Consider the following 25154-nt stretch of genomic DNA (forward strand, 5'->3'; position numbering starts at 1 on the left):
TTGAGATATATGTCAATCCATTTTTTTTCTGAATAAACATGCCAATTAATCCAACTGCTCAAATCTACTAAGTCCAGTAATTTTAAATCGCTCTTCTGTCATTATCCATATTGGGTCCATCTTCCATCTTCCATCTTTACGCACCCAAAAATCTTGCTGTCATAGTCATATAATAAAAGTCTGATAGGAATTTCCTCCATCACAGATATTTTCTTGCCACCAAATCCAAACATATCACTGAAGTATTGTTGCAAAGCCGCATCTCTGTTCCTCTTTTCCACATGATACACTAGTACATCTCTTGAAGGTTTTTCCATTGACACAAAACAGGGATTAATTCTGTTAACTTTCTCCATTTCAAGTTCCATCAAATCCTTCCAGTCCAAGAATTTTTTTGAACCGAAAATATCTTTATCTCCAATCTCTTCAATTCCTTCAGGGACAGCGCTGAATTCCAAACTGTAATATTTGTCTCCAGGATCCATCACAGCCAGGAAATCCAAATCTTTTTTCATGTCCATAATTAAGCCAATCTCCATAGTTTGAACCTTGCCTTTAATTTCTCTTTCATCCTTTTTTTGTTTTCCAGATCTATCTTTATTCTCCTTTCTCATAGAATCCTGAGTTTCTTTCAGCTCCTGTCTCATTTCGTGAAATTCAATTCTCCACGCTTGTCTATTATTTCTCAGTTCTTGTTTTATTGAGTTAATCCCATTCATTATTTTCTGAAACATGTCTAGAGATAAAGTCCCTTCTTGTACATCCATGATCTTCTTAATTGTCATTCTTAAAGCCAAAGGAACAAAACTCCTTCAATTTTCAATGTACCAAACAAAGAGCAGCTTATTTCTTTAACCAGTTACAAAGGAGTTAATCTTTCCAACAAACTAACGTCACACGCTAGACAGCCCTTATCTCTTATCTGCCCGGAAGTGTAAGAACAGCTTTAGTTCACAGCGTCGAAATAGCTAGTAGCAGAGAGAATGAGCAGATTCGTCAAAAAAAAAAAAAAAAGTAGACCAGGAAAAATAGTCCCAGCCGTAGATCAAAAAGATTTCTTATCTCTCCCAATCAAAAATCTCTCGTCCGTTGTAATCTTTAAAAAGCTATTTTCCATGTCAGCTTTTTGCAATAAAAAAAAAAGATAAGCTATTTATATTTTCTTCCCCCTTAGTTCCGTGAATAAAAAAAAGGAAAGTCTTACCTCACCTAGGTTATCTCAATTGCTGTTACTTTGACAAATCTCTTTAGCTGTATAGATAAGAAAATGATGAATGTAGACAGGAGGATGTTTGCCTGTTAATCCGTATAAAAAAACGGGTCACTTATCCAGCTGAGCTAGCATAAAAATCCTCGCTCTGTCTGAGCTGCTGGAAGACAGACAATTCTGACGAATTCCAGACTCCAACAATCAAAACAAAGCTATGTGGGAAATCTCACATTTCTTCTTTAACCGGAAGAAATTATTCCCAGTCAGAAAAGAGCCTTCTGACTGAATTTAACCTGGATAAGTTTCATCCAAGACGAAGCTCGTCTCAGAGGCTGCACAGGCGTAGGGATCCTCCTGGGAAGTCGACATGGGCTGCCTTTTAAGGTCCAGGCAGACTCTTCACCCCCTTTACTGAGGATTGTGGCACCAACAACGAAACATCATTACCTGAAATTACATTTTAGTTAGGACTTCTGATATCATTATCTGGAATTACATATAGCGTGCAACTGTTGCATTGGCACATCTATTTTGATATGGAAAACCTGCTATAGTGCAGCCACATATTGGTGACAGCAACACATCCTCAGCATCTGCTGCTCTTGGATTTATGATATCATTTACTAGAAAGGGATATAGGATGTTAATTTTGCATTTTGGACATCTATTATGACAGGTGTTTGGAAGCCTACAAGGGGGAGGCTGCTGCAGTGGGCCAAATATGGGTGGCAGCACCATATCCTCAGTATCTGCTTTGGGGAACTGGGTTAGCTGCACTAAAATGGTGGCTGGGAAAGTGTGCTTACTCATAAATTATTTCCTTTCTTTATGTGAAACAGGGAAATATGAGGCCAGTGGCCCTCACAGCAGTGAGGAGAAGCACCCAGCAGTAGCTGCTCAAGGAAAGCGTCCCTCCCCTGTTAAGCTCGAGGTACTGGGACCTTGCTTGCAGACTGCCCAGTTCCTGGGGAGGTTTGTTAAATTTGTCTTGGGCATAGACACAATGGTGATCAGTAATGGCTTCCTTCAGTTAGTCAATGCACTGCCTATGGGAAAGTATGACATCTTATCTGTTTTTTCATCTACTGTGGGGATACAAGTGTATTTATAGCTGCTGGGTTTTTTGCCTTTTCAGTCAATTCTATGAGGTAGAGCATTACATATGGACTGCTCTATTTCTAGCACGGAGCGCTTCAGCTCCTTCCTTGCAGGGGCTGTCAGGAGACGAGAGGGTAAAAAAATTGGATGCATGTTAACACCTGATGTCACAGATTATGGAATGGCTATGTAACTGGTTCATCTTAATGGCTGTGTCGATGGACCATCCTGCCCGGTGTTAACTTTCCTGGGCATACCACCTAATTCACCACCAATCATACTCATGTGGTCAGTCAGTAATGGTTTCATGCCAGTTAGGCCGAGAAAGTGTTTCTTGTCTGCCCTCCAGGTATTAAAGGGCTTTTCTGGTGGTTTATGAGGTCGTGGCAGGGCTTTCACAGCCTTACTACAGGTTCAGGGTTGTGGCTGTATAATAATTTAATGCTTGTTGTGATCAAATATTGGAGGTAGGTAGAGAGTGGATGTCATTCAATGAAACAGTTGAATGGAGGGAGGTGCCCAGAATGACGAAAAAGCTTGAGTAAAAAGTCACAGTTTTATTCCATTTACGTAAATTAAAATTGTATTAAAAAACCCAACGCGTTTCGGCTAATCTTATACAGCCTTCATCAGGGGCTAAACATTCTGTACAAACTTGTAACTTACAGTTTCTGTTTTTTGAAAAGGGGGGTGGGATGGGAGTACATACATTTCTTTACTCACATGCTTATTTTAAATTCTTCATTCAAAGTAATATGATTCAGGTTTTATTCAAAAGATTGTTGATTATCAGCAGCACGTTCGTCAGGCCGAATCTGGTGAGCGTGTTTGTTGAAAGCTGCAGAGTAAAATATAGTCCGTCTCAAGTGCTCTCAGCTGGAGTTCGTAATTGTTGAGTGATTACAGCCTCTCGTTTCTTAGGGATCTTGTTACAATTACGTGTATTTACAACAGGGGAAAAAATTGTATGCATGTTTATTGGAAGTTTGCAGAGTAAAATATAGTTCATCTCAAATGATCTCGGTTGGAGTTCAAAATCGTTAAATAATTGCAGTCACTCTTAATTTAGGGATCTGGTTTCAATTCTGTGTGTTTATAACAGGGAAAGAAAATCCAGGTCCATCATGATCCTGACTTTAGTGTTCAGTGATACATCTTTGCATTTGAGGACCTTTTCTAGTTCTCTCATAGCTGCCCTCCCCAGTCCTAGCCTTCTTCTGATTTCTTGACTACTGTCTCCATTTTGGTTAATGACTGTGCCAAGGTATTGATAATCCTTGACAAGTTCAATGTCCTCATTGTCAACTATAAAGTTACATAAATCTTCTGTTGTTATTACTTTAGTCTTTTTGACATTCAGCTGTAGTCCTGCTTTTGTGCTTTCCTCTTTAACTTTCAAATCATTATTGGTTTCTGCTAGTAGTATGGTATCGTCTGCATATCTTAAATTATTTATATTTCTCCCTCCAATTTTCACACCTCCTTCATCTTGGTCCAATCCTGCTTTCTGTATGATATGTTCTGTGTATAGATTAAATAAATAGAGTGATAAAATACACCCCTGTCTCACACCCTTTCCGATGGGGAACCAATCGGTTTCTCCATATTCTGTCCTTACAGTGGCCTCTTGTGCAGATTATAGGTTGCGCATCAGGACAATCAGATGCAGTGGCCATTTCTATATATGGATGTGAAAGTTGGACAGTGAAAAAAGCGGATAAGAGAAAAATGAAACTCATTTGAAATGTGGTGTTGGAGGAGAGCTTTGTGCATACCATGGACCATGAAAATGAGAAATAATTGGGTGTTAGAACAAATTAAACCAGAACTATCACTAGAAGCTAAATTGATGAAACCGAGGTTATCATACTTTGGACACATCATGAGAAGACATGATTCACTAGAAGAGACAATAATGCTGGGAAAAACAGCAGGGAGTAGAAAAAGAGGAAGACCAAACGAGATGGATTGATTCCATAAAGGAAGCCACAGACCTGAACTTACAAGATCTGAACAGGGTGGTTCATGAGAGATGCTATTGGAGGTTGCTAATTCATAGGGTCGCCATAAGTCATAATCGACTTGAAGGCACATAACAACAATGGGACCTCTCCTTTAAAAAAAAAACAAAAAAAACAGACATTGAAAATCTGTCTCTTCCCTGTTTTGGAACCCCTGAGGCTTTTTGAAGAATATGTTCTCTAAATGTCAAAAATGCATAGATACATGATCTTTTAATGCAGTGCCTCCACTGTTGTAACCTCTCTCACAGGACTGCAATCTGAGTAAACAGTATATAAGCAAAAACAGAGGCAAACAAAACCAAACGGAGGAGTCCATGTGGAGTATTCTGGGTAAAGATCACATTATGTGAACTGTAAAGGTGTTTATATGTTGTCAGAAGTGCAAGAAACATAGCTAAGATTTCAGCAGAATGACACCTCATTTCCTTATGCATTCTTAATAAGATAGATTATTCCTACAGTAATTTTAACTGCATCTTAAACTTGATACAGAGTTGAAATACACCAAATAAATGTTTGATGAGTATGTTAAAGAAAAATAGGGAGACTACGTAAAAGAAGTGTAGTGCTTGTTTCTCCGCCTTGAGCTTCTGGGTGATGTATCAACATACCTTTCAAGGTCCATTAAAACTCTACTTTCTAATATCTCCAAACTGCCTGCAAGCAAGGAGGGGAGGGGGTGAGCTATCTTTGGTTCATCACCATCACAAACATCTCTATTAGTTTCCTACCATTCTTTGGCTAGGATCAGGTTTAATTTCACTTGCTCTATCTAGTAACCTTAGCTTATACAGAGCAAACAATATTACTTGTGTGTCTAACTTTGAAGTGTAGGTAAAGATCTTCATGTGCTTTCACCATGGTTCAATTTTCTAATAAAAACAAAAATGCAGCCAGAACACCAAAGCAGTGAATTGCACATCACATTCCTCTGATTGTTTCAAGGGAAGCTCTTTGCTGCCCTCTATGGGCATCCTTAAAAACTGTTAATTGTTGAAATGATGTGTCTAAGACAGTTCTAACTGGTATTTCAACACCTCAGTTTTGCACCTAGATCAAATGGCCCCAAGCACAACTTCAATCAGAGCACTCTTAATCATACTCCCAAAGTGCTCCAATAATATTTTCTCATTAAAAATAAAATAAAGTAAAACTTTAAGTTTTGGATTTTTTTTATTATAGTTTGAATATTCTGTTTTGAAACCATCAAGCTCAAGATGTTTCAGCAAGAAATTGGGTTCATTTATTTGTTTTAGAAGTTTAATAACACTTTTTCCACAATGCTCAAAGTGGTTTACACATGTTTGAAGTAATAATAATAATAATACCATTTATAGGCCACATTTCAAATGTTCAAAGCAACTCACAGTCCTTACAACAGTCTTGTAAGGTATCCCATATTGCAGGTTTTGGTTTGAGACAGAAAGAACAGTTACTAGCCTAAGTTAGCCATAAAGTGAGTTTGAGGCTAAGGAGAGGTTTGAACTGAAGACTTTCTATGTCATAGCTGACATCTCTCAGTCATTACACTATATCAGCTCTCTTAAACTTGCTATCTTTATCTCAGTTTTGTTTCCAGATTCAAATTGGGGAATGTACATACTGGTAGTAACCTCCAGTAGCAGCAGGAGTATAACAAAAGGAACAAGCCCAAGCATGACCACTATTGAACTGCAGTTGACTACTGGAATCTATTGAGTAAGCTGAGAGGCCCTGCTAGCAGAAGATGGTAAGCACAACTGTGTAAAGGATGTATGAAGAAAGTCCAATTGTTCAACAAGCACTTAAGATGGATATGAAGTGGGCTGGCCACGTTATGTGAAAAATCCTGTACAGGGGCAGGGATGGCAGAAAGCAACTAATCTGACTATTCAGAACCTCAGCATTAATTAGTTTCATTAGTTTTATTCTGTACTTCAAAGCTTAAGTTTGATTTTTAAGGCAGTCCAACAAGTTTCTCTGTATCTGCGTGTGCATGCATAAGCTTCAGTTCAGGATTCACCCTCAGATTATTGGCCTACATCCAGCCCATCACTGCTTCCAAGCACCAGTCTAGTATTTCAACTGCCTTTCCCAACTGAAATGGAACACAGAGAAAGAGCTGGGTGTTATCCACATACTGGCAACACCTCACTCCAGATCTCCTGATGACAGCTCCCTGCAGTTTCAGATAGCTGTTAAATAGCATGAGGAGCTAAATGGAACCCTGCATGATGCCACAGGACAGCTCCCATAATGCCAGATAATGCCCCCCCAACTACGTTCTAGAAATGACCCTGGAGGTAGCAACAGAACCACGAAATACACTGCCCCAGCCCCCACCTTCCTGAGTTGCTTTATCATCATCAACAGTATCAAAAGCAATCAAGAATTCAGGAACAATGAGCAGCGTCACACTTCCCCCAACTCTCTCCTGACATATGCCATCAACCAGCTTGGTTGCCTGATTTCAGGCAACCTGAAGCTTGACTGAAATGGATCCAGATAATTAGCTTTATCTAAATATGCCTGAAGCTGGGCCACCTACCGCTTCTCAAGCACCTTGCCCCAAAAGAGGATATTCATAACTGGGCTTCTTGGTCCAGAGGGGTTCCTTTTAGAAGATGCACCACCACCTCCTTCAAGGCAGATGGTATATCCCCCTTCTCCAATTAAGCATCAAACACTCCCAGGACCTTCCCAGTCATCACATTTGGCTAGCTCTAAGATGCTGAGATAGGCAAGGGCTGTACTTAAATATTAGACAGGCGCCTGTTATCTTTTCGGGTCCTATTGAAGACCTTTCTCTTTCAACAAGCCTTTTAAGTTGAGATCTTATCCCAGTTTGCGTCTGTGTTGGAATTGCTTTTTAATATGTTTTTAAACCTTTTTTTAAAAAAAGTTTTTAAGCTTTTGTTTTTAAAAAAGTGTTGAAATCTTTTTTTAAAAAAGTTTTTAAAGATGTTTTGTTTTAATGTTTTTTAAAGTCTGTTTTTATGATGTTTTTAAGTGTTTTTAGTGCTTTTGTTTGCCCCCCTGGGTTCCTGCTGGGAGGAAGGGCGGGATATAAATAAAATAATACATAAATAAATCTCCAAACAGCTTATCCATATCCTCAGGTGGCAATAATCAAAACTGATAGAGTACAGATGGATAGACAGTGCTCTGGGCATCTCTGCTGGACTTGCTCTAACTGTGGCATCCAACTCTATCTGAATCTGAGAAATTTTGTCCCTAAAATGCCTTGCAAAATTGTTACAGGAGACTGTCAATGGTGTCAGAGCAATGATCTTTTGGCTAGATGTCAAGAGCCCAATCACCATTTAGAAAATCTCTGCTGGACAGTTACTTGCTGACACAATGGTGGTGGTGAAGTAAGTTTTCTTCCCTGAGACATGGTAAGTACAGAACGTGCCTTCATCCTTGTTTGATCAGGTTCAGACTGAGATATATGCCACCTGTGGGCTAGCCACTCTCCCTCCTGTTTTATCACACAAGGTGACCTTCACACTCCACAGTGACGGAACTTGGTGTCAATGGCTCTATGCATCTCGCCATTTCACAGTGTGATGACAGCCGGGCCAATGGGCTCACAAGAAGCCCCTCCCCCATCAACAGAATATTGCTAATCTGCTCTGTGGCCAAAACATTAAAAAAACAGGCCAAGGGTATGTGCCTCTCCCCACTTGCCACTCCCCACTTGTTGCTAACATTTATTTATTTATTACTATTTATTTATTAAATTTATATCACACCCCTCTTCCCAGTAGGAGCCCAGGGTGGCAAACAAAAACACCAAAAAAGCTCTAAAACATCATGAAAACAGACTTTAAAATACATACAAACAATACATTTTTAAAAACTCAACCCCCTTAAATCTACTGATGATGCACCTTGTTGGTTGCATGACGGTTTGTTTCTTGCCCAATAGCAGTAAAAGAGAATTCATGTACTGGGAAGTTTGGCTGCAATTGTTGTTGTTTCCAAGCTGCTGCCTGTGAAGGTAAACCAAACCATGTGTGTTTTCTCTGTTTCAGTTATTGCTCATTGGAATTGGGTTGGCTATCAAAGTGAGTTTATAGCAGCCCACAGAGTAGGCAGGAAAGGGTAGAGCATCTTCTTACCCTTACTCATTTCTCAAACCTCTTTCTGAAGTGAAGAGTCAAATCTGTAAAGCAGTTTAGAGCAGCCATGTTAAAAGGTAGGGGCAGGGCATTCCAGGCAGAGGGTTGCCAACCCTGATTTGATATGGATATCATTGCAGAGGATCCCTAGTCAAGCTTTACCAACAGCACAATCCAAACCATATCTACTCAGAAGTAAGTCCTATTGAGTTCTATGGGGCTTAGTAAGTGTGTTTAGAATTGCATCCTTCAGGGGCATCCATTTTTATTCTTTGAATGCTCCCATCTAACACCTCCACAATGCTTGGCTCCTTTCTTTCTACAGTGGTGTTCTGGTGACTGGCCCGGCCTGAGGACACTTAAACCCTTCTTGCCAGAAGCAAGTAGACTAGATTAAATGTTCCCTATCCAGGCTCCATCTTTTAGCTAAGATTTCTTAATTTCCAATCAGAGAAACGTTTTTGTTTGAATTGTATGCTCCAAGCAACTGCGGTTGATGCTTAATGTACCATGCTTAATGACATCACTTGGGCCCGCTCCAGTGACATAACTAGGGCCCACCCCTGAAATCTCAGGGTTTGGGATGCTTCTGACCTGGCAACCCTACTCACAAAGCAGTGTACAATCTATAAAACTGATCAAAACAGTTAAAACATCAAAATAACAAAACCCCACTAAAATTAAACAATAAAGCTGACTAAAAGCAGTCTGGGACAATACCCCCATTATCTTGCATCCCAATTTAGGCCAAAAGCTACTCTAAAAATGTGTATCTTCAAAGCTCATTCAAAGGTGATTCCTGGGAGAGCATGCAATTATGTGAAACTTCACCTGCAGTCTGGTGGTACAATCCAGACACAAATTCCGTGATAACTATCTCACCTTCCTCTTTCAACAAGCCTTTTAAGTAGAGACCTTATCCCAGTCTGCATCTGTGTTTTAATATGTTTTTAAATATTAGTTTTAAGATGTTTTAAAGTCTTTTGCCTTAAGATGTTTTAGAATGTTAGTGTTTTTGTTTGCTGTCCTGGCCTCCTTCTGGGAGGAGGGGTGGAATAATAATCATAATCATAATAATAACAATCACAATCACAACAACAACAACAACAACAAATTTCCCATCCAGAAATTAACTTTACTAGAGGGTCTCTTTGATAACTCAATAACTCAATAGGCCATGATGACCAGTGCCTTAAACCCCTTTTTCCTAAAGTTTTGCAAGTTCTATCATGGATGTCACTTTTTCCATCCCTGTTCAACCCGTAGGTTAGCAACTGGAGGATTCTTCAGGGGAACAGATTTGACCTAGAGTCTTCCAGTTGCTGACCTTTAGCTAGAATATTTCTTTATGATCTTTTCACCAGTACTCTCTGAACATTTTACAATTATGAAGAACACTTTTTTTAAAAAAAAAGTACAACAAAATTAAATTTTGTTCATTTCATGCTGACCTAAATTACCACAACAATCAAGACTCGGGGCACAGGCCCATGACACAAATTTGCATATGCAATTTTACATGTATAGAGAGATGCAAATTTAGGGAAAACTGCCCTATAAGCTAAGTTTAAAAAAAATGTAAAAGTTTAAAAATAAGGAGAGAAGGGGCAGGAGATCAGGAAGTCAATGTAAAAGACTTGAGGCTTAAGCAACCTGAACCACCCACCAACAACACCCTTGACCCCACCACCAACAATCTGTGTTTTTTCGAATGATATTGCTGAAGAACAGAAATGGGAGTCTTTTTAGTCCTCATTCAATACTAACATCATCACTAGGTCTTTTTCATGCATTAAAATTAATGCAGGGGGAGATGCAGGACTGCATTGTCCCACCTTTCCTTCATGCATTCAGGAAAACAAGTAAAAGGGGGCCTTTTCTGTACCACTGAGATAAGTTTCAAGAAGAGTATCTGTAGTACACATATAGAATATATTATAAGGATACATAAGCTAAATAACCTGTCTATGTTCGTGGGGGGGCAGCAGGACAAGAGAAATGTATATGGCTCTAACACAACACAATATAATAGTAATTAGCTACAACTTACAGCTGCAGAATAATAAATACAACCCTAATGCTATGAATTGGCTCAAGCTGTTGCACTACTTGTTTCTGATATGTATATCCACTTCTTCTTTGGGAATCTCAGAAAGGATTGCATGGGTGTCCCTGTGGTCTCCATCCACGTACTGTTTAGGCCTTATTAGCTTCACCAGTGGTAACTAATGCCCCCCCCAACCATGCGCTAGTGAAGCAGTAACGCTATGCACAGGAAGTGTTTTATCTCCTCCCTTGTTTGTAGCTGCTGCTGCCAGCACACTTTTAAGATTCCTGTGGGCCAAAGAGGCCCACAGGATATATCTCCAATTGGCTATTAATGAAGCCTTCTTGCCCAACAAGAGCACTACAGTGTCCACAAAGGAAACACCAGTGCAGCAGGAAAAAAAAGACTTCCACACAAGTTCATATCCTGCACATCTGTGATGGGATGATATATTCCCTCACACCACTGCTTTGGCCCTTATGCCAGATCCCATGAACTATGATGCAATTAATATAGAATCTGGCCATTATTTTAGTCTATCCAATTACTGCTATTACTGCTGTAAAATAGAAGTAGAAAGTCATTTCTTTCTGCTGAACGTTCTGCAGCTTGCACTTAGAATTTGCAAATTTAACTCTTCTAATACACACAGACACAGTCAAACCCATAAATGGTTATGAAAACCACAAGGATCAGCTTTACCTATAAGTGTTTCATGGTGAATAAAAGACTGCTGTGCACTATGTATTTGCTTCTACAAATTTTACCTCTGCTATGAACTCAGAAGGTATCCTTAGACAAGCTAAAATGGTTTAAATCCACCTGCAACAGGGGCATAATACTGACCTACTTTGTAGAGTTGTAATGATTACTGAGGTAATGTATGTGGCTTTGTAATAAATATAAAATTTGTTGCAAATTTATGCTCATGAGATATAAGAAGTCATTTAGCTCACCAGCATCGGATTTAGTTGTTTACAGAAAACAGCATGAGTGAGAAAATATAGCTAATATGGCACACTGTTCTTTCACTAGGCTGATTGTCAGCAGTTCTCTCATTCTCACAATTTACTACCAAATAATAAGAGCTTTCCCTCCCAACTGCATAGTTGCCGTCCAAATGCTTTCAAATTCCACAAGTGAATAATCCTCAGTCCTGATCCATCTCTCTCTGCAGGGCTGAATCAACACGTTTTGTTGCCCCAAGTGAGCCTCCAAGCACAATCTGGGAGGTAAATGTAAGGAATCCTTTCAACGTTCAGCACAGTGCTTGCCTATCATAGGGTTACCATATTCCAGTTCCACAAATCCGGGCAGGTTAATTTGCATATTATGTAAAGTATTTGCATATTATTTGCATACTATGCAAATATTTGCATATTAATATTTGGATTGTCCAGTTGTTTTGTTTTTGTGCCTAGGAATTACCACCAAAAGCTGGGGAAAGATGTGAGAAATCTTTTTTTTTAAAGCAACATTTTCAGCCTTAAATGCCTAGACTCTAGTTTCCAACACTATGGAGTATTTATTGATTGATTAAGAGAATTTATATCCTGCCCTTTTGTTGTTAAAAACAGAGCTCAGCACAGCTCACAAATATAATAAAACCATAAAAATACACAATCAATATAAAACCATAATAAAAACACAAAATAGCAACAAACATAAAGTAAGTCAGGGCAGCAGTACGGTTAACCATATATGATATATTTCAAAGATGTGGTGGGTGGAGAAAGACAAGAAGCCAAAATGTTAGGAAAAGGAGTCTTTCACACCACATGCTCAGTTCTAAATACTGTTGCAGCAAGTTTTACAAGCTCCTCCAGTATTCCACTGGTGCAGGCACTCAGACATTCAAAATATCTGTATGTTTCTTAGGTTTTATAAAAGCAGAGCTTTGCTTAACTCAAAATTTCTTCTCCTTTTGATCAACCACATCTACACAGGTTCCACCTCCATACTCAAAATGAAACTGGGCCTGGAAGTGTGCAACAACCCCACACATACCTTGCTAATTAGATTATCAATGCCAGGATGTCTGTCTTATCGACTACTCTCCTGCTCCCCCCCCACACACACACACCGGGCATCATGAAAGACCCAGTCCTGGGCTCAGAAAGAAAATAAATATCTGGTCCTCTTCAAAGTATTGATAAGCCTCTTGTTTTAATTGAAATAATAATTATAAATTCTTGTTCTTATCACTAATGGGAGTTAATTATCTTGCATATGCTGCTGTTGCTTCTATGGCTGTAACAGAGTGAGGTTAAAGATAAGTGAAATGCAAATAGGGGGGAAAAACACAGAAGGCAGTAACACTTTCCTAAACGTAATACCATACCAACCACAACAAGATTCCTATGAGTAAGGCAAAAAACTAAGCATCTCACAACCAGTCAGGATTCCTAAACAAAAACCAAAAATATGATAAATGAAGAAATATTTATATAAGCATGACTATCAAATATATTTATTATTTACACAAACTGTAAAGATATTTATAGTGCAATCCTAGGTTTATTTATTCAGAAGCAAGTCCCAGTGTATTCAGTGGCGCTTACTCAAACAGGGACAGAAATGCAACCTCAAGTGATAAGCAACTTCATTCACACTACCCAAAATTCCGAATCATGCCACTTTACGCTGTTTTGCAACTATTTACACTTGTTTTTATGGTTATTGGATTTTAAATGGCTTTATTTCTTGTTGTGAGCTGCCTTGGTTTCCAACCCTACCTCACAGGGTTGTTGGAAAGACTCCATACACACACACGCACACATAATAGTTTATTGTCAAACCAGTTGGTCATTGCAGAAAACTCAGTATTAGTTTTAAAAAAATCAGTATTACTTTCCTACAGAATAAAAACTGTAATACCTAAGTAAACCCTGCCTACTTGCTTTAAAATAGGACTGGAGAGGGGGGCAGAAAGAGTTAGAACACAAACACAATTCTTTTTTACATTTACTCCAAAGTCCCATTGATTTTGAGCACATTCATAACCATGTCTACTCAAAAGTAAGTCCTATTGAATTCAATGAGATTTACTCTGGGCATATGGCATTAGCATTGCTTTTACAAAAAGCAAGCATTGGGAAGGTTTTCAAAACACTGCCCAAGATCTGACTCCTGCACACAAGAGGAAAAGAAACTGAAATGTATATACTTACCCAATTTATGAGATTTTCAGATAAACGGGGGGGACCACCATTTTGTTTTCTAGACACTGCCTGAGGTCAATGAAACTGAAACACAATCCTGGCTTCAATGATTGGTTGCAATTCTGAATGGGCGGAGTTAAAGCTACGAAGTGCTATAGTACTGTATACAGTACTGTTTAAAGAAAGATTTAACAGTCGGGGCGGCTGACATTTTTATGCATATCTCAAGAACCGGACCACCTAGAAACTTATTTTTTTTTTTAAATTAAAGCTGAGAATCCGGGCCACCTAAGGGGCTAGCCGGGCGCCGGGTGGCATGCATAGAATCCGGGTAAAACCCGGCTAACCGGGCAATATGGCAACCCTAGCCTATCAGTGATACCACAACTACACTCTAGCATGCTCTGTGACTTTGTAAGGAATCCTGGGGTACATTTCTTGGACTGTGTGATGCTTTACTGCTGCTGCAAGAAACCACTTTGGTTGGTGGTGGTGCCATGCAATTATAGCATTTCTAGCACAGATTTCAGAATGATTTCTTGACTACTGAATTTAATCCATGTAATCTTTGGTTGGTGGTGGTGCCATGCAATTATAGCATTTCTAGCACAGATTTCAGAATGATTTCTTGACTACTGAATTTAATCCATGTAATCACCACAGTTCTCTGTAATCTCATTTTAAGCAACAGCACTATCACTGTCCCAAAAATGTATCCACAGGTACCTCTGTAGTGTAATGTAACTATAATTATATGTATTAAAATGCTGAGTTGTACAGAGATTTAATCTAATACTACTATAAATACAACAGACTTGTAGGAAAGGGACTGATCAACTGCTCTATAGCAAGAAGCAACTTTGAGAGCAATTGCTGTTGCCAATTTGGGCTTTCATCAGGAGGGAAGGGAGGAAATGCAGCGCTGATACAGCAGCTGCCATCCTGTCTGCCACTGCAATGGGATCCAGTTTGGTTCTTTAGAAAAAAAATTATGACATTGGTGGGTATTTAGATTTCTCTCCCCACCCCATGAAAAAAAATGTGTGTATCTGTGATGAGAGTGTGCTTTTGTGTAAGGCCGCAAAAAATGGTTTCTTTGGGTTTCATTTCAGAATTTCCCCCCATCTCCACCCCAAAACACCCATCACATCCTTTTTTAAAGAGAGTTGTTAGTACATTTCCCATATGCAATAGAAACAAATGTAAGTTTGGGCTGATAAATTCCTACTAATTTGTTTATTTATTATTGGGATTTTTGCCCAACTTTTCAATAAATTTCAAGTGACTTAAAAAATCAGAATACAATAAAAAATCAAACTCAATAAAACATCATCCTAAAAACAAGATACTAAAAATAACATAATATATAAAAGAGCAGCATGAAATCATCAGCAGAGGTAAAACTGATTAAATTAAAAGGCCTGGGAAAATAAAGTAGATGTGATGCTCAAAGTTGGTTCCAGGGGAGTCTCTGTAGGGAGTACCACTGAGAAGGCCATTTTCCTGGGAAGGCCACTGTTGTGTTTTAGATGAACTTGGTGTACAGAGAGGCATATCTGGATATTAAATCGGAACCAACCAGTGTGGTGTAGTGGCAAGAATGTTGGACTAGGACCCAGTAGACCAGAGATCCAATTTCTGTTCCAATTCCTGTTCAGGCATGAAGCTCACTGTGCGGCCTTGGGTGAATCATGGTCTCTCAGGCTAACCTAACTCACGGGGTTGTTGTGAAGATAAAATGGGGAGGGGGGAAGCATGTAGTCTCCTTGGATGAAGGGTGGGATATACATGTAATATTAAAATAAATTAATAAAACTTAATCACAGGTTGAAAATACATATTTTGAAACTAAGATTTCGCTTGAAGCTGTCAACCAAGAAGCTGTCAATACCTCAGGCAAATGCTACAACCAAATAGACATTTTTTTTGTTTTCCCAGCATATATCCTGTGATGTAAACTGGAGTGCCAAATTGTTAGCTGCAGGATTTCTGTTTGTTATTGTTATCTGCTCCCTCATATTTATTGTAACCAGCTAATAATAGTTGACAGCCATATCTGAAAATAGGTAATAGTTAGAAACTATTTACAGCCTGATCTACTACTGAGTAAACTCATTATCAACCATTTGCTCACTACTGGCCAGTAATATTAACTAGATTATGCATATTAAAATCCTAGTGAAGGTGACAAAGAAACTACACAGATACATTCACTTTACATACTTTGGAGAACCAAAAAGGAATTTTATTGAAACTTTGGAGAAGGGCCAATAGCTCAGTGGTAGACCATCTACTTTGCATGAAGAAGGTCCCAGTTTCAATCTCCAACATCTTCAGGCAGGGCTGGATATGTCTCCTCCATGAAACCCTGAAAAGCTGCTGCCAGTCAGTGCAGACAGTACTGAAATAAATGGACCACTGACTCACTATAAAGAAGTTTCCTATTTCCCTACCAGTTAAGCACTGCCTTTGCATCAGAGCATTAAAAAATCACATTACAAATTATCAGCTATTCAGTATGAATATATTTCTTGAAATCCTAACTTTACATGTATACTGAAAGAGGCTAACTGGCTATGTCTAACCAGAAAAGAAATATTGGGGTTGTGGTGGATAGCTCAATAAAAACATCCATTGAGGCTGCAGTCCTACATACACATTTGGGAGGAAGGCCCATTGAGCTTAATGCCCCTTATTTCTGAGTAAGTACATCCAAAGATTGCACTAAAGAGTCCTAGGTGATAGATAAGGTGGACCACCCTGGTGTACAGTTCAGGTTGGCTCATCTTTAAAAAGGATACCATATTGCTGGAACAGGTGCAGAACACGGCAACCAAAATTATCAAGGGGTTCAAGCACCTTCCCATGATGAAAAGGCTGAAGGGTTTAGGCTATTTAGTTGTTTTTTAAGTACTGTTAAGCAGGAACATGCTAGAGATTTATAAAATTATGCATGGTGTGGGGAACTTGGACAGAGAGTATTTCCCCCTCCCTTTCTAATAACACTAGAACTGGAGAATCACCTAAAGAAAATGAGTAGCAGTAGACTTAGTACAAACAAAATAAAGTACTTCTTCACTCTGTGTATAGTGGACATACAGAATTTACTGCAACAAGGTATGGGGATGGCCACAGGCTTTAAAAGGGGATTAAGCAAAATGTATGGAAGACAGTTCTGTTAATGGCTGCTATGGAACCTGCTGGGTTTGGACGCAAAGAGCAGGTGAGGGCTGTTGCATTAATAGTCAACTTGTACTCTTCCTGGAAGTATCTGGGTGATTACTGTTGAAAACAGGATGCTGGACTAATAGCCTTTGGATCAGATCCAACATCTGTTTTATGCTCTTACATTCCATATATTGAAAAATTATGAACCAGTCTTCAAACCATCCATTGCTATTGTTATATTTCTTGTCCTGCTCTCTTCTCCTTTTGCTGGCTCTTTTCAATAACACATTCTCTCTTACATCTGTTATTGTTTCCAGTTATAGCAAGTCACCAACAACAGTTCCCCTGTGAAAAATACTGTTAACACCTTCTTCTTAGAAGTCATCCAGTGACATCCCACAAGGAGCCTCCAGCTGAATCAGCACATCTAATACTAGAGATTAGCACTAGTACTGTGTACACTAAACACTGCATCCACAAAGGACTGAACTGAATAGACCAAGGTGAAACAAACAAATATTTATAACTGGGGTAATTACAAATATTTGTATTGCACTGTTTGTTTCACCTTGGTCTATTCAATTCAGTGGTAGAGTATATGCTTTTTCTGCAGAAGATCCCAGGTTCAGTTTGTGGCATCTCTCCAAAAAGGGCTGGATAAGACCCCTGTTCCAGATCAGGAGCTAGAACTTTGTGGCACTCTTAGGAACAGAGAATGGCACCTAGCAGGCCAAGGAGGAACCTGGTTGGTGCCCCAAGGTTGAAATCTGACGGATATGAGAGTGAAGCAAAAAACAAAAGTTCTCAACCAAAGAGAAAATAACCTGCCCCCTTGATTACAGTATCACAACCTAAAATTTAATTTTATTCCTCCTCCTGGATAACCTGAAATGAGAAGATGACTAAATCCTGGAACTTCAGGAGAAACCCTCAGAGATGGCAGTTTCAAAGGTCCAAAGATGGGAAGACACAAACAGGCACACTTACTGTTCTCCCAGAAGCACACAGAGAAAAAACTCATCTACATGTCTTATGGCTGTGGAAGAAAGGTCAAGCACCCCCTTCATGAGTCTCTTGAGCAAATATAAAGGAGATTTAAATTTTGTGTCAATTTAATTCAACCAATGATAAATACCCCTTTAACAACACTGATTCTTTTTAAAAAAAACCTGCCATGAAAATGGTGATTGGTCCATAAGATACCTTCTCTAAAATTTGTATTTAACAAAGAATGCCTCAGTATGCCTAGCCTTAAAAAAAGATGCTAGAGTTATTCTATATTATGCAAGCATAATAGGAAATTCCCTATACAGTCATCCAGAAGATGGCTGGTATATATCTTTGTGAATTGAATTAATCAGCTTGTTCTTATAGATCAACAGGCTGCCAGGAAGACTAGATGAATGCATATTGATTATTTCAAAATACAAATGTCAAAGGAAATCCTGTGTATAATTATTCACTGTTTGTATTTCTATTTATTAATTTCATCATTGTTACTGAAGAGAAGCTTCACCTTACACAAGATTAATAATGTATTGGTGGTGAGAGAGAACCTCAACAAACACGATCCTTTACATCAAAGGGCATTAATGAGCATTATAATATATTTTACAAGGATTTATAATAGAATTGTGTCAATTACAACAAAAGCTAAAGGAAAGTATCCCAAGGAAACACAAACCATTTTAGATCAGCTAGATGGACTGTTGACTTCAGGAAAGCTGATTTCAATAAACTCAGAACAATTGTAAGTATGGTTCCATGGCAAGCGACCCTAATGAGAAAAGGAGTCCAAGATGGGTGGGAGTTTCTAAAAAAGGAAATTCTAAGAGTGCAATGGCAAGCAATTCCAACAAGGAAAAAAGGGGGAAGACAGCAGAAGAAACCAATGTGGCTTCACAAAAAGCTTAGAGGTGACCTGAAAACAAAAGATACATACAGGAAGTGGAAAGAAGGCCAGGCCACAAAGGAAGAGTACAGGCAGGTATCATGGAATTGCAGGGATGGTGTCAGGAAGGCTAAAGCTGAGAATGAGCTGAGGTTAGCGAGGGATGCTAAAAGCAACAAAAAAGCTTTCTTCAGGCACATCCATAGTAAAAGACAGGGAAAAGAAATGGTGGCACAGCTACTCAATGAGGTTGGCCAAATGATAACAGATGACAAAGAAAAGGCAGAAGTGCTCAATTCCTACTTTGGCTCAGTCTTCTCCCAAAAAAGGGTCTATGACCCTCCTGGGAAACATGAAGTAGAAGGGGCAGGATTGGAGCTTGAGATTGATAGACAAACGGTCAAGGAATACCTAATCATTTTGAACGAGTTCAAATCGGCAGGGCCTGATAAACTGCATCCTAGAGAATTGAAGGAACTGGCTGAAGAACTCTCAGAACCGCTGTCTATTATCTTTACGGAATCGTGGAGGACTGGTGAAGTGCTGGATGACTGGAGTAGAGCTAATGTTGTCCCTATCTTCAAAAAGAGCAAAATGGAGGAACCGGGGAACTACAGAACAGTCAGCCTAACATCAATCCCTGGAAAAACTCTGGAGCAGATTATAAAGCAGTCAGTCTGCAAGCACCTTGAAAACAATGCAGTGATTACTAGGAGCCAACATGGATTTATGAAGAACAAATCTTGCCGAACTAATCTTATCTCATTTTTTGATTGGGTAACCTCCCTTGTAGACTGTGGGAATGCTGTGGACATAATATATCTCGACTTCAGCAAAGCTTTTGACGAAGTGCCCCATGATATTCTGATTAGCAAGCTAGCGAAATGTGGGCTGGATTGAACAACTATCAGATGGATTCACAGCTGGCTCCAGAATCATACTCAAAGAGTACTTGTCAATGGTTCCTCCTTAACCTGGGCGGAAGTAACGAGCAGGTTACCACAGGGCTTGGTCCTGGGCCCAGTGCTCTTCAACATTTTTATTAATGACTTGGATGAGGAGGTACAGAGCATGTTTATCAAATTTGAAGATGATACAAAATTGGGGGGCATAGCTAATACCGTGGAAGATAGAAACAAAATTCAAAGGGACCTTGATAGGCTGGAGCATTGGGCTGAAAACAACAGAATGAAATTCAACAGGGATAAATGCAAAGTTCTATACTTAGGAAAAAGAAACCAAATGCACAGTTATAAGATGGGGGATACAAGTAAAAGCCTTCCCTGAAGCCACCAATCAGTGCTTGAAAAAGAGGTTTGTTGTGGGGGATTGTCTGGAGAATATTTCCATCTGCGGTGACATAACCAATTGCCCACTGACCAAGTCGCGAACAGCTTAGATGGAAAATGTAACTGCCAATGAATTTCTGAAGTCGCACTTTGACCTCATCATATGTCAAGAATGCCATGTAACCAGGGTGAGTCACTGCAAGGCTATTCCAGTTCCTGAGCAAAGATGACCATGGCTGAAAGAGATGGGTAAAGATATCAAATTCAAACACTGAAATGTAATCATTGTACGTCAGATCAATGGTAGATTTCAGCGCCATCGCCTCTAGCCCTGAACTTATAGGATGTACTTCATGTAAGGCCTGGCGGAAGGTCTTCCATGGGACAATGGTCTTTTCTCCAAACGCTTTTCTCCAGAACTCTGCTGCCTTTGTGATCCGGAATGTGTCTCCCTGGAAGTGTCCACTTGGGAAAATACCTTTCAGCTCTGCTAGCATGTGGCTGAAGATCAAAGACAGTTTTGTAAGGCTGTGCCTAGGCTGGGAATTCTCCTCGTACATTCTCTCTTTTCCTTCTTTAAAGAGGCTGATCATTTGTTTTGTCTTTTTCATCAGGGTTTCGATGAACACCCTGAAGTATTCATTTTCTCCTAGAGTCTCCATCTTCCCCTCATAGCGTGACAGGATAGTTCGAAGATGCTGATAAGTGTCAGGAAGCAGGTCTAGAATGTAGGGTGGGCTGTTTTTTAGTGCCAACTTGGGGTTCTGACACAAACGCACAACCTTGTCCATGAGCTTCCAGCATTTCTCGACTATCTTCTTGTCCACCGTGCCAGGCTGGTGGGGCCCGAGGTGGTGGTGGTGGTGGTGCGGCTGCAAGGCATCCTTCACGAACCCAATCAGCCCACCAGGGCCCTTCTTCAGCAGGGCAGACATGGGGGCGGCGGGATGGGGAGCAGTGACTGAGGGGCAGCAGTAGGGGTGGCTAAGTCGTGTCCCTTCTGCGAGGCTGCTCCTTCCCTGGATTTACCACTGACTGTCGAGGCGGAGGAGAGGAAGGCAGCGCCGGAAACACGCCCAACTGACCAGATGGGGGATACTTGGCTCAGCAGTACGACATTTGAGAAGGATCTTGGAATTGTCAATGATCACAAGCTAAATATGAGCCAACAGTGTGATGTGGCTGCAAAAAAGGCAAATGCTATATTAGGCTGCATTAACAGAAGTATAGTTTCCAAATCGCGTGAAGTATTAGTTCCCCTCTATTCAGCACTGGTTAGGCCTCATCTTGAATACTGCATCCAGTTCTGGTCTCCGCACTTCAAGAAGGATGCAGACAAACTGGAACAGGTTCAGAGGAGGGCAACAAGGATGATCAGGGGACTGGAAACCAAGCCCTATGAGGAGACACTGAAAGAACTGGGCATGTTTAGCCTGGAGAAGAGAAGACTGAGGAGAGATATGATAGCACTCTTCAAGTACAGGAAAGGTTGTCATACAGAGGAGGGTCGGGATCTCTTCTCATTTGTCCCAGAGTACAGGACACAGAATAATGGGCTCAAGTTGCAGGAAGCCAGATTTTGTCTGGACATCAGGAAAAACTTCCTAACTGTTAGAGCCATAGGACAATGGAACCAATTACCTAGAGAGGTAGTCAGCTCTCCGACACTGGAAACATTCAAGAGGCAGCTGGACAGCCATCTGTTGGGAATGCTTTGATTTGGATTCCTGCATTAAGCAGGGGGTTTGACTTGATGGCCTTATAGGCCCCTTCCAACTCTACTATTCTATGATTCCTGAAAGAAGCTTTAATTGCATTCCAGTGTGCTAAACCAGCCTCTCCCCATTCAAGCTTGCCCAGGTAAGTAGCTTGTTAGAAGCAACACTCAACCTGTAGCAGGTTATCTATATGCAGAACAATCACTGTATCCAATATGTGCTAAGTCAAGAAAATGAGAGGAAAAACACAGAACCAGAAAATACAAAAATAGCACAGAAATGACAGACACACCACCAGCTTCCCTGGAAACATCCCAAAAGCATGCATAGGTCAGTCATATCTACAAGATGATGTTCAACATCTCTTATGTATTTGAAAAATGTTTACTGTGCTCTTTGTACTAAATAGAGCTAGATCTTCTATTATCAATAAAAATGGCCAACCCCATTATTTTCCATATTTACATCTTGAATGGTTTTATACTACCAGTACATTTTTTCCATCATAGATCTATGATAGCCTCTGTTATGAGAAGTAAGCAAAGATAGGTGTTTGCTTTGAAAAAGACCACTCTTTTACAAATATCCCAAAGCCTGTATGTAAATGGAAATTTAACATGATTAATACTTTAGTCAAATGCATAATATCTACAAGGTCTTTTAGAATAATATAGAGAAACTAGGGCACCTCACCCCAGGACTACTCCTAAATGCACACACACCCAGGGACTCCCAAACACACACATGCACACCCAAGGACTCCAAAAATACACACATCCTGGGATATCCAACTCCCCTCCCCAGGGACTCCCAAACAAACACACACACCCAGAGACTTCCAAACACAGGGCCAACACCAGAGTGCAAGGGGCCTCCAAAGGTGCCAGGGACATGGGCTGCCACTGCCAGGGACTTAAATAGGCAGCACGTTAGCACACGCAAGCCTTGCATCACCTAAGTTGTCAGTGAAGGCACGGACAGGCCCACCACCATCTTGGGTGATGACAAGCATGTGCGCACAGCATGCTAATATAACAACATGGGAAGTGGTGTGGCCAGCCCATGCCAGTGGGAGGTAGGTGTAGCCTGGGAGGGTGGCTACTCCTGAAATAATTTAAGATGTGACTTAAGTTTGCATTCAGGAAAATGAGCAGGCAAGAAGAGGAAGGAAGCACTTTGGTTAGGCTTAGGAATTCCAGCAAGAAGGATCTTATATAATCCTGATGTGGATCCAGAAATCAGCACAAGGTTAATTTGAGAGGTTAGCTTCAAATTTGCCTGTATATCACTGTAAGAGGGGTAATATGGAACATCTTTATTTTTGGGACAAGGAAGAGATCCTTGGTCCACTACAGTTTGTGTTTGCCCCAAACCCCAAAGAATTGGAAACCAAATTCAAACCACAGTTTCCAATCCTGTTTTGGTAAGCAAACACAAACCAAAGTTTGCTGGTTCAGATATAACAGTAAGCTATGGTTTGAGTTAAACAGGATCAGAGTGTGAAGAGGAGGAGGGAGGAGAAGACAATTTGTAGAGTAAGATTATGTTTTATGAAAATAACAATAAATGTTACAGTGGACTTCACTGACTCAGGAAGCAGGAAACTTGTGGCATGAACACTGGTAATAAAGCTTTCTCTTTGGAATATATGAAGTGATACAATCAGATTGTTCCAAAGTTACATAACAAAGCAAGACTGGCTCAAGTCTCAATGTTTCTGCTACACTGATTAAGATCTTTGGAATGTCGGCTCATTCAAAGTGATTATAAATGTCTATCTCCTCATCAGATCTAGCCCAATGGTTTACAGGGATTTAAATCTAAAGAACAGAAGCAATAATGAAACTGTGTTGATATATACTTAAGGCAGGCTTTGAATCCTGCTGTCAGTGGAGAATTGCTACTGGGTAGTCAGAATCTACTTGTTAACAGTACAAAGACAAGCTTTTAATGCAGAAAAAAGTCAAAATCAAAGACTGGCAGGAATCATCCATTACCATTTGTGTGGTCTATATATTAGTTCTGTGAATTAATTATTTATTTTAAAGGCAAAATAAGAATCTTATTTCAGTGACCTATATACATGGAACTATTAAAGCTTAAAAGAATTTGTGAGAAACATCCTTTATACTTTTGCAGGAAAAAGGGGTTCTTTCATATTTAAGTAATTATCCACGTCAAATCCTTTGGCGTACACTTACTTGCATATTTTAAAAGCATATTAATTACTTTGATCAATTATTTACTTAGCACCCTAAATGATCAACTGCTTCAGACAGAGACTCACATATTTATCTATGGTATATAGGTGTACGAGAAAAATATTAGTGTGAAGTAATTGGCGTCGGGGAGTGGGAGAAATCTAGATGAATGAACAAGTAGTATATAATCAGAGACCAATGTAGTACACTAGTGTGTTTAGAGCAAGGACACTTGGATGTAGTTTCCTACTCAACCTCAGACACATTTACAATCCTTCCTTACCTTACCTTCCTTACCTTCCACCAATCTGTAAAGTGAAAGTAATAGTAAACTTGTAATACATATTTGCAAATTTAAATATGAAAACAATTTATCTAATCTAAGCAGGGCAATTTGGTCCACAATGCATGTTGTCCACTTTTCCATTTCATATATACTTCTAGTTATCAGTTTTGAAAAGTGTTTTGATTGATGCACTTCTATACTGAAACAAATTATACATGACATGAAAATGTATTGCCTGGGCAGCATCAAGGGCAGAGTAATCGACTCAATTATTTTTTATGTAAAAGTAAAAAGGTGACAGGGAGGAAGAAGTCAGGAAGGCAAAGTAATTTTAGATGTTAAAACTTATGTCCTATCTATGGAATGTATGGCATTTATTCTAGAGTAATCCCACTGACTGAAAGTTTTTCAGTATCACAAAAATAAACACTGCAGTCCTATGAATTTGAGGGGAGATGGTGCAGAGGGTGGTGGCAGAACAACTGCAAGTGTTCCTGGATGATACAGATTACCTGGATTAAACTGTGTTTAGGCATGGTTTCAGGACTGAATCGGCCTTGGTTGCCCTGATGGATGACCTGTATTGGGAGAGAGACCGAGGGAGTAGCAACCTGTGATGTTCCTATATTAATGTATATATGGTAAGTGTTGTTGTTTTAGAAGATACATGGTAAGTGGAGTGAAAGAGGAGGGGGAGTGAATGGGCAGTAGAATGCGAGATGATTGGCTGAGTGTTTAAAATGGCTGAATGTATAAAAGGAAGAGTGAGAGTGGAATCGGGGGGGGGAGAAGAGAAAGAGTGGATTGCTTGGTGGGGTTTGAGAGAGTTGTTTGCCAGGAGAGAGTGGAGAAGGAGGGAGGTGGAGTTCGGATTAGTATTGAGTAAAACCAGATGCTTATGTGCCTTAAGAAGAAATCTTGTTAATCTTGTTAGCTTTGTTATCTGTAATAAATACTT

General features: G+C 39.7%; 2 protein-coding genes across 18 annotated transcripts in view; both read right to left on the reverse strand.

The window, feature by feature from the left end:
• The window catches only part of LOC133390810 (E3 ubiquitin-protein ligase CBL-like), a 30205-nt gene extending 9279 nt beyond the window's left edge, over positions 1-20926 (reverse strand). The window contains exon 1 of the mRNA XM_061640204.1: positions 19951-20926. Coding sequence (XP_061496188.1) covers positions 19951-20926 — 976 coding nt within the window. The remainder of the gene's footprint in view (positions 1-19950) is intronic.
• Positions 1-25154, reverse strand: part of MAGI2 (membrane associated guanylate kinase, WW and PDZ domain containing 2) — a 1014264-nt gene that overhangs the window by 860879 nt on the left and 128231 nt on the right. The window lies entirely within an intron of this gene.

The sequence above is a fragment of the Rhineura floridana genome, chromosome 8 (genome assembly GCF_030035675.1).
Source record: "Rhineura floridana isolate rRhiFlo1 chromosome 8, rRhiFlo1.hap2, whole genome shotgun sequence".
Lineage (NCBI taxonomy): Eukaryota > Metazoa > Chordata > Lepidosauria > Squamata > Rhineuridae > Rhineura > Rhineura floridana.